This window comes from Buteo buteo, chromosome 9 (assembly GCF_964188355.1).
Source record: "Buteo buteo chromosome 9, bButBut1.hap1.1, whole genome shotgun sequence".
Taxonomy (NCBI): Eukaryota; Metazoa; Chordata; class Aves; order Accipitriformes; family Accipitridae; genus Buteo; species Buteo buteo.
This window is the reverse complement of record NC_134179.1, coordinates 33,173,725-33,183,954: the sequence shown is the minus strand read 5'-3', so window position 1 is coordinate 33,183,954 and position 10,230 is coordinate 33,173,725. Positions and strand designations below refer to the sequence as shown.

The window sequence follows — 10,230 nt, the reverse complement described above, 5'->3', positions numbered from 1 at the left end:
CTCAGTGACGCCCTTCGACCCTTTCTTTTCAGGCAGAGTGTTGCACTTCAGACCAACTGGGAAGCAAAATTTAAGACGCTCTTGGCAACGCCATCCATTCCTGCACGAAGGGAGGACAGCCCTGTCCCCAGCGCACCATCCGTCTCCTCCCACCAGACACACAAGAAATTCAGATCAGGTAAGGCTGTGACGTGGAAGTACAGTACACTCTAAAGTGGTTTTGAGCGAAAGTGACGTGTAAAACCTTGTAACTTCATCTGCTGCTGCCCCAGTCCCGAGGTTTCCCTCCATCCTCCAGATTGTATCCCTAGGGTCAGTCCAAATAACTTACCATTATTTATCTTCCTGCAAAGATGACTGCAAGTACATCTATTTGAACTCATTTAGGAAGTCAGACCAGTATTCTTGTGCAAAACTTTTTATTAAAAAGAGAAAGGGTCTCTGCAACAAAAGGTAGGTACAACACTAATCATAAAATTTTAACTCTTTCAAGATTGCAACAGACAAGATGTGACATTTTGACTGACAAAGACTTACGTCTCAAGTTTAGAAGGTCTTATTCTCACATCTGAAAATACAGCCAGCACATCTGTCAATTATTACCTCTTTAACTATAAAAAAAACACTTTTCCATTGAGAGAGTTACAGCATATTATCAAGTTTTAACATGCAGTATCCATGATGAAGCTGTAAATAATCCAAAGTAATGTTACTAAAATGCTAAGATTCCTATAGAACCTTTCACATTTCACAACTTTAACAGTTTTCCTTTCCAATTCTCATGAGCTAACATAAAAAGTTATGTTCCCTGAAATACATAAAAAATGCAGCTTAAAAAAACCTCATCTCTCAGCTGACAAAAAAAGAATTTCAAAGAACTCCATAGTTTGGCCTTAGAATTAATACCTGAAAAAATATCTTGAAAGGGAAAAAAACCCAAACCACAAAATCAGGGGTTTAGCTTTTCTTCACTGCATATGCATGCATGTATTATGGACATCAGTTTACAGCAAATATCTTGCTCTAGTGACTACCTTCCCACTTAGCAAAACGAAACAGGCACCAGGGAAGAAGTCAGTTACCCATCCAGGAGCATCAGTAACGAGTGACAGCTGTCAGAATCTGAGGTACCTTACATTTCTTCTGCAGTACCAGCACCAAGCTGTAGACCTCTCCCACACACACTGATAACAGACTAATGAGTATCATTAAGAATGAACCTGACATCTCCCAGTAGTTCAAGGTGATCCATACTTCAAAGCGATACTGGAGTTGTTTCATGCAAAAAGTTGTCTGTTCACGTAAATAGCTTCTGCATCAGTACCATATACTAGGCATGGTCCTAAAATATCTAAACTATTCACAGACAACGTCTGATTTGGAATTAAGTTGGTGATTTCCATGCGGTCTTTGGTAGGATCGTTGCTTAGCCAGGCACTTACTATAGGCTGGTTAATGGTACTGTGCGAAAAATAGGTAGTACTTCTTCCTCCTGAAAGGAGAGGGAAAGAGGGAAGAGAGGAAAATAAGTTCCAGTGTAGTTTATATATTCTCAGAATTGGAGAAACGTAGGTATGGGGCAGACATAATGGAAATACCATTTTACATTTAAGTCAGTTTTCAGAGAAGTTAGCTGATGTTGTCATCTCTTTGGTAAAAAAAAGGAAGAAATAGCTTAAAAAAAAACCAAACCCAAACAAGTACTTGAAGTGATTACAGAAACCTGCTACCACTTCTGTCCTCGGCTAAGACAAACAGGTCAGAACAGCTACGAACTCATCTCGCTGAACAAACAGTCTAAGTATCTAGAAGTTTTTCTAGCCACAGACTAAAGCAAGGACAGACCTAAGAACAGAATTCTGTTTACACAGTGTCTTCCTATATTTGGGGCATCAGCTTTGCTTTACTAGCACTTATTCCCTACTGTCCCGTCTCCCTACTTACTCTGCAGCAAGTGATATACCTGGATTTGACTTTGATTTTTTTCCACACAACATTTTACATTTAAACTGAAGTCTCACAGTTTGAGAACTATCATTCAGCATAAAATTAACAAGTGGCTGAAGTGGTGCTAAAGGGTTTAAATTTAATATACCTGAAAACATGCAGAATGCAACTTGAATTAGTTATCCTACTGTTTCCCCATATAGAACTGAGCTTTGAATGGCAACTTTGATGCCAAAGGCGGCAAATGACATCTGGAAGTTTCCCCATTGTTTACAGCCTGAAGTGGCAAGCAATTAAGCGGTCTTTGTGACTAAAATGGGAAAAATCAATGTTTATATTAAGTCAGTATATCTTTAATTGAAATCCTGCCACAATACAAAGGTATCCAGTTTCATTCATTGAAAGTTCCAATTATGACCTTCAGTAATAAATTCATAATTCCACTATCCTATTAACACATCAGTTATTTTGGTATTGTAACATTTTGCTTATCTCCCTCAGAGACTCAGATAGTAATATGTCATTTAGGCTGCCTTCATTCCTTTTCTATGTACAGATGATTTTTAAGTTAACATGATCTATCTTTGAAATACTAGATGGGCCTCTTCACACATTGGACAGAGTACAGCAAATTAAAAAACTCAAACCAAACAACCCAGACCACAAAAAACTCACACAACTGTTAGCCTTATAAGTAGTTTTCTTGAAGTGCCTATCAGGGCTTTCTTTCCAAGACAAGAAACTACCTTTTAATTTTCTGTATTAGGATTGTGTTATTAATTGGGTCATGTGAGAACATCGACTTTCATTATGTTGCCAACTGACAAATTCAGTGCAGATTGACTTCAAACATCCTTACCTTGATGAAGAAAAGACGGTTTTTCAGATATGTCTGTGGAAGTATCCCAGTGCCAAAGAGATCCATCTTCAGAACATGTAAATAGGTGATCAGGGTTGGAGGGATGGAAGTGAACTTCCCACACTGGAGTATCAAACCAAAATAATAAAAAAAAACCACTTCAGAACAAGCATCAAGTATTTTGCTCAGTGCACTTTGGCTAGTATGATGTGGACATGCACTTACAAGAACCCAGGCCCCCACCAAAATCTTCCATTCTTAAGTGTGTGTGGGTAGGAGACCCCAAACCCCATCCTTAATTATTTACTGCAGTTTTCCCTCCCCTTGGAGAGGGAAGAGAAAAAAGGAGACACTTTTGTAGCTTTTTCGGTACTGTGAAAATTGTTAAAGGTTAAAAACTTATCTGAATTCAGGCATTCTGAATATTTTCTCATGCTATCTTCCCTACTATAAGGTTTAAATTTGCACACAGCACACATTCCTTTCCAGCACACACATTATTATTTTGTGTCCAAATACCACAACTGCGGACAAGATATTTAAGTCAGTAAAACTTAACATCTCAAGAAATATTTTTACTCCTTAGATATAATTATGGCATCAAGTCAAGAAATTTTCAGCACAAAATGAATTGCTATCTTGTTCATATAAAGTTACCAGGAAAGTGAGCTGTTTCAGCATTGTGGAGGCACCAAATGGATCTCTACTATCTCCAGTTTCCCCTCCTTCCTCACGTTTTCAAGTTTGTTAGTAACTGCATCCTTGCTTTACTATACCTGCATACCACAGCATCAATTTCTATGACTATTTATATACCTACCCTTCTAGAAACACAGCCATTCTGATTAAATGCATCTAACAACTCATTAAAGAACTGCGTACTAAGTCTAGTTTTAGTTTAGATAGAGTTGGCTTTTAGAAAAGAACAGTCTCATATACAGAGAAGGAACAAACTGAAGCCCACTGGATGAAAACACATTAAGTAGCAACTATGTGGTTGTTTTCTATCACAGCTGCACCACCTTATTTTTTACAGAAGTTAGAAACTTTTCTAAAATGCCACCTTCTTCTCTCCCCTCCATTTCAGATACTTACTTTCCGCTTCATGAGCATTTAGCAGGGACACTGGCATAGTACCCTGCCTGATGTCCCATATACTCAGCATCCCATCCTGGCCCCCCGTGGCCACAATATGCTGCTGATTGGGATGCCTGTCCACACAGTGCAGTGGCACTCTGTCACCTGTCCTGCAAAGGAGAAGGAAAAAAAAAAACCCACAACCCAAACATGAATTCTTTATTCAGCTTCTGTTTTCTCCTTCTTAACCCCCTAGGAGTGTTGACGAACAAGGTAACGGTATCCACTGCAGCTTCAATTTCTGTAGCATGTGGTCACTACAGGCTGAAGCCGCATGACATCTACTGGGAATTAGCGGTATGGCAGTAACGTGAAGCTAAAATTGGATGAGCATCAGGTTCTGTGCCCTATGGTATACAGGCATCTGCAAGGTATCTGACAGCTTTATGGGAGTGAGAAAGCCTTGCATACAGATAATACTCTACGTATAATAGTAAGAAGGTTACTCTGAAATTCGTGTTATAATTACAGTTTCAACATATACTAAGAGTTACAAAGGGAGACTGGGCACTAACAAAACCAGGTACCTAAACCACAGCCTATTAACAGCAATGGGAATTATTCCACAGACAACAACAGGATTTCAATCTAGCTCAGTTTGTTTTCTCACAATACCTTATAAGGCACAAAGTTATCTTTCAAATACATTTCAAGTGCCAGAAACTTTATATTAGGCCTGTGGAGAAAAACAGATGTAAAGTATTTTTAATGAGGGAAAGAGTTTTTGGGTTGAGGGTTGTGATTTTTTTTTTTCCCTTAAAAAAGAGCAAGTGTACAGGTGAGAGAGTCCTTCAAAAGTTAAATCATAAAACAGACCACCTAAATACAATGCCTAGCCATTAAGAGTCTGCTTTTGATTATTTAAATACCAAAGAAGTTAAAAACCTTTACCAAAAAAAAATCATGTATCATCCCATTGTCAAGAAGGTATTAAGAAAGATTTAAATCAGATTATATAAAGTAACACATGCTTCTCAGTAAATATGTAAAAAAAAAAAATTAAAGTCTTACAAAGAAAGTATTTGAGATGGCTCATTTCTTTGCTGTCTGAGGTCCCATATTTTTAACTGTCCAATCGAATTTACTGTCAAGATCTCAGTTGTGCGAAGGAAAGTCACTGCATGGAGTGTACTGCTGTCTGCATTGTCTGCAAGAGACAAGGAAAGCATTTGGGTAAACCTATGGAATGCTAGTCTCCATTTAATTACAACAAAATAACTCTTTTTAGAAAACAGAACACAGCTGCTTAAACATGGTTACAACCTGCATTTTTGGGGGCAGAGACAGACCTGTATCATGTGAATTTTAAGTCTTGCAAGGGTACCCTGTGAAAAAGGAGCCCTTGCTTCCTATATTAAACACTACTGAGACAAATCTGTAAGAAGCTGTATTTAATTAGCTCTAGTGCTTACTGAACTACTTGTTGATCCATAAGATTTCTTTCCAATAGTTCCTAAGAAGAAGAATCAATTTAGCCAGGTCCGTGGTTTTCATAAGAGTTTTCCTTATATGCTCTGCCTCTACGGACAGCAGGCAAGCTATGGAGCTTTTCATAAAGCAGTTGCTCTTTTGAACACAACAAACAGTAACTCTGGCTGAGAACATTAAGCGGTTGTATACAGAAGCACTTAATTCACCAACTTCTTTAGACCTTTTCCAAGGACTGTCAGTCTGATATCCATCCATGTGCCTAAAGCCAAATCAGAATTTCGCTGTGCTTGTTAATAACTAAATGGCAAAGCTCTTTTTTCAGGTCCTTTCCTCCAGTGCTTCTTTTGGTCACAATAATTTACTACGTCAGACACTTCACAGCATCGAGGTGAAACTTATGAGGCTTTAGGAGAGAACACAGACACTATTTTCTTATATTTTCATTCTGTTATTTATATATAAAATTTTAATCTTGATTACAATGGGGTAACATTGTTAAGTCTACTTTCACCTCAAGTATTTTAAAGTTCTTTGTGTAAGCCCATACTGAAAACACAGGTGAATTTTTTTGCTGCATAAGATGGAAACCTTTTCTGATAGTGAGACAGGCAAGTTACGTTAATGCCTGGTTATAAAGCAAGCATTTTTACATAGTACTATTAAGTCAGCACTAAGAAAACTAACAACTCGCATCCTGCACATTATTAAATCTGTATGTAAGCGTGTGAGCAATTGCCCAGAGAAAAATACCAATTTTTTGTGGACATCTGCTTCCTGTGAGTCAGCAAAACATTCTACTCTATTAAACTTGCACCAGAACACTCTGTGTTAGTATCTGTGTATAAGTAAAAATTAATTAAATAAATAAATAAAATCCTTTTAAACTAGTTAATGTTCTCGGCCCTCAAAAGGGGAAGTTACCCTGTTCTGTGTGCCTGTGCTAATAAAATCTGCCTCATGCCCTGCTACTTTTTTTTTTTTAAAAAGCATGGGAAGGTTTCCTACAGGAATTCTCAAGGAGCTTCAGTAAAGGGCTGTATGCAATTAATAGGATTTATCTTATGTGTGTATATACAGCTGTGCACACACAAGTAACCTGTCTAGAAATCCCACAGCACTTCCTTCCTTAATTGGCTTACCACTGTGTGAATTCCTTCATCTGTTGAAGCAAAGACTTTGCTTGAGTAGAAACACAGGTGCTGTGTCAAACTGCAGTTTCAGGGAGAATGTCCTGGTTTAATAATGCCACTATCAAACATGGTGTTAACTGTCCTTTAAATGATTTCTGCTTTTAAGTTGCATGTCCAACAGGTGCTACAAACTTGTATTCTATTTCCATGAGACTAGCATGATAGAAGGGTTGGGAATAATGAAGTTTTGACACCTTTCACTAATATCTTACTCTATCACATAATCTATTACTCTAGGAAATATGGAGCTTTTTTCATTAAGGGAAAGATGATCAGTGTAAGCCATGATATCTGGTAGAAGAACAGGGTACAAACAGTGGTTTCTGGTTCTTGGTGTTCCTTCAGACACAGAGAAATAGATGTTTCTATATATGGACACCATGAGGATTGATCTTAGTACAAATAGTGAACTGAAATAACCATTTCACTGACCTCCACTTAAGAAGAACTTGAGACACAATACTTCTTGAAATCTAACATATTTCATGTACATTGTCATAGCATTTAACATTCTAGATGAAACAGAAGTCTAGAGAATGTTAGGCTTGAAACTTCTGCATCAGTTAAAACATTAAGTTACAAATACCTGAATGAATATAGAAATACATCTGAAATATGCTTCAAGCATCTGAAGTCTTGAGGAATACAGGGATAATCTGGAGCAAATGCATTCAACTTGGAATATTTAATTCAATTCTCAACTGACTTTTTTTTTGTTATCATTTGAGAAACTAAAAAACCAAACAAACCACTCCCAACTAAACTAATTTGAACAGTTATTTGACATACCTATAGTTCTTACTGCATCCTTTTGATCAGCTCTGAAGAGATTTATTCTCCCATCTTCTCCAACAGTGACAATTTCTGGGTTGTTGCAAATGACTCCAGTACACGCTGCTCCACCACAAGATGTGTTTTGATCCACGTGATAATGGGCTTTCTCCCACCGCTGGTTGGCCGATAAAGTCTAAGCAGTAACAAGACATGAAATTCTGCTGTTAAATAATGATCCTGATAGACCAAAGCTTCCAGAATGCTCACAAAACCAGAAACAAGCTCCATGAAAGCCACACTACCTCACCGGAATGAGAATCTCCTATACAGATAAGGATCAGAGATCTATATTTTCCTCAACTCTTGAAGACACAACCCTTCAATGAAGCATTGATTATTTCTTGTCTGAACCACCTTTTTCACATGAGGTAGAAACCAGAAAGAACACAATCTATTTATGAACTATGAAATGTCTTCCACTAGACTTATCCCTTCAGTCTTTCTCCAGGACAAGGGAAAAGAGCTGAGGCCTTTACAAAACATAAGGTCAGATTTAGATTTTGAGTGCAAGGAATTTAGTTTATTTTAGGTACCACATCAAATTATTAACAGATACTAGTCTTTATTGTGTCACTGTGAATATATATACAAAAATGATTATGCATTTATATTCAGTGATTTATAATCAAAGTGAAAGACTACAGAGTTTACAAATCTTCCCTCACATGACACTTGTGAGAAGAAATTCAACATGAGTCAGTTAAAGAGTGCAAAAACTCTAATAAGGCAGGTACCAGTCCATTAATACCCACTTCCCCAAAACAATCCATACTCTTGAAGTATGTTATCAGTGAATGGACTATTTGATTACAGATACATACTAATGGATACCCCAGCCTATCTGCAATCTAATCTATGCAGTATGTGTGCAAAATGCTTTTTTCTTTCCTTGTATGTATCAAGCCAAAGCTTCTTATAGCAGACTGCAAAAAATTTATTTTGGTATGCAAATGTTTCTTGCTCTAGTAGTTTTGAGAAATTTTACGCTAAGATCAAAGTGACCTGTATTACACAGAATAGCAGCTTAAAGCCAGTGCAAGTTACTTACCTGGTTATTTTGATGATGACGGAATACAGTTACAGTTCCTGTTGATGAGGCAACCACGATTCTCTCTTGATCCAAAAACTAAAGAGAGATAATAAGCACACTATTAGTTGACGTCAGTACCAAGATGATCATTTTGATTTTGGAGGAACCTAAATTATTGGTAGATACAGTAAAAAAAAACAAAAACCAACCAACCAAAAAAACCCCAAACCACCACACAACAAACTGATACTGGTTGGTTCTTTGCCCTTCTTCTTCATCAGCAACCTCAGCATTTTGACAGCTCCTTATCACTTAATTTCTCTTAAGTGACAAGCCGTTAAAAAATACAGATCTGTTCAATAAGCTACTTTACCTGCATGTCCATAACATCACCATTGTGCCTGATGTCACACAGCAGCTGAGGTTCTCCTTGATATTCACCACCGAGGCCCACATTTCCAAGCTCTCCAACAGACCAAATGGAGATCCTGTTATCCTGTAGGGAAACGACACCACCGGTTTGACTTTTGAAAATGCTTTTGAAAGTACCTTAACAGTAAACCAGCCTAGATGTCACGGCCTCCTCGCGGCTGCCAGGGAAAGCAAGGGGCCGCAGGGAAGGGCTCGCCCCGCCGGATAACCCTGCCGAGCAGCGGGCCGGCCCCCCGGCTTCCTTAGGGACACGAGCGAGGCACAGTCAGGTAAACACCGGCTCGGGCAGCGCTCACGGCAAGCTCCGGCCCTCCTCTCCCACGCGAAGCGGCGGCGGCTCGGGGGGGCCGAGGCGGCGGGCAGCCCCGCCGCGAAGGACGCGCCGCGCCTCCGGGCCGGCCGGCCGGCCAGCCCGCTACCTCGTTGTCCCAGGAGCCGGTGGCGAAGAGGTCGGGGGGCTGGAGCGCGGCGGCGGGCAGCGGCCGCCAGCGCGTCTTGCTGATCTTCTGCGACACGAACTTGGCGCACACGTCCTCCATGGCCGCCCCCGCCGCGCGCCGGCTGCCGCCCGACCCGCCGCGCGCCTGCTGATTGGCTGCGGCGCGACGGCGAGCGCGGAGGGACAGGCTTGGAGCGCGGCGGTGAGCGCGTCCGGGCGGGCCCGGGCCGGGGCCGGGGCCGGGGCCGGCCATGGCGGGGGAGGGGGGCGGCCGCCTGCCCGGCCCCGCCGTATGTAGCAGCCGCGCGGCGCCAGCTGCCGGCGTTTACCGAGACGGACGGGCAGGGGCGCGCCGCGCCCCGCCAGCCCCGGCCGTTCAGCTAACCGGCAGCCGAGGGAAGCGGGCGCGGGGCTTGCGTCCCCGTCCCGGGGTAACGGCGGGACGCCCGGGGAGGGGGGGGCGGCCCTGCCAACAGGGACGGCAACCGCTAAAGGGGCGCCGACCGCCCAGGCGGTGCCCGCAGAATCGGGTCCGGGAGAGGAGGAGGTGCGGGAGTGCGCTTACCTGCCTGCTGACCTGCGGGGGGTCTTCCCCCCACCACGTCCTGTCTGCGAGGTCGCCGCCGGCTTTTATCTTCTCAAAATCAATGACCTTTAGGCCAACTCATCGTCTCTGGTCTAGATTGGCTTTTAAATACCTGCGAGTGGTACTCTCCTCCCTCCATCGGAGTCCCACCTGCACAGAAGTACAACAATAATTTTTTTGTTCCAAATAGCGCCTTAAATGAAACAAGCGCACACATGCACTTCCTTTATCGCCTTTCACTTGAGGCCTAAACAACCGTGCAACAAAAAGTTCAGAGGTTAGTTGTAAAACGAGCTAAAGGCTGACATAGCTACATTGTCATTTCAGAGGTTGGGACTCTGTCCA

The 10,230-nt window shown here is 41.4% G+C and overlaps 1 protein-coding gene across 1 annotated transcript; it reads right to left on the bottom strand.

Moving 5' to 3' along the window:
- Positions 1-384: 384 nt before the first annotated feature.
- Positions 385-9,442, bottom strand: NUP43 (nucleoporin 43). Its single transcript, XM_075036002.1, has 8 exons — positions 9,280-9,442; positions 8,802-8,924; positions 8,447-8,524; positions 7,354-7,531; positions 4,955-5,090; positions 3,902-4,053; positions 2,807-2,929; positions 385-1,492 (listed from the first exon to the last, which is right to left on the bottom strand). Exons 1-8 carry the CDS (start codon positions 9,397-9,399, stop codon positions 1,278-1,280), a joined length of 1,125 nt encoding a protein of 374 aa, XP_074892103.1. The 5' UTR covers positions 9,400-9,442; the 3' UTR covers positions 385-1,277.
- Between the last annotated feature and the right edge of the window lie 788 nt (positions 9,443-10,230).

Coding starts and splice junctions, on each gene's coding strand:
- NUP43 (XM_075036002.1), bottom strand. CDS start 9,399: ATGGAGGACGTGTGCGCCAAGTTCGTGTCGCAGAAGATCAGCAAGACG. Junction 7,532..8,446: donor GTCATCATCAAAATAACCAG/GTAAGTAACTTG, acceptor GTTACTGCTTAG/ACTTTATCGGCCAACCAGCG. Junction 2,930..3,901: donor AAATGCTCATGAAGCGGAAA/GTAAGTATCTGA, acceptor TTGATACTCCAG/TGTGGGAAGTTCACTTCCAT.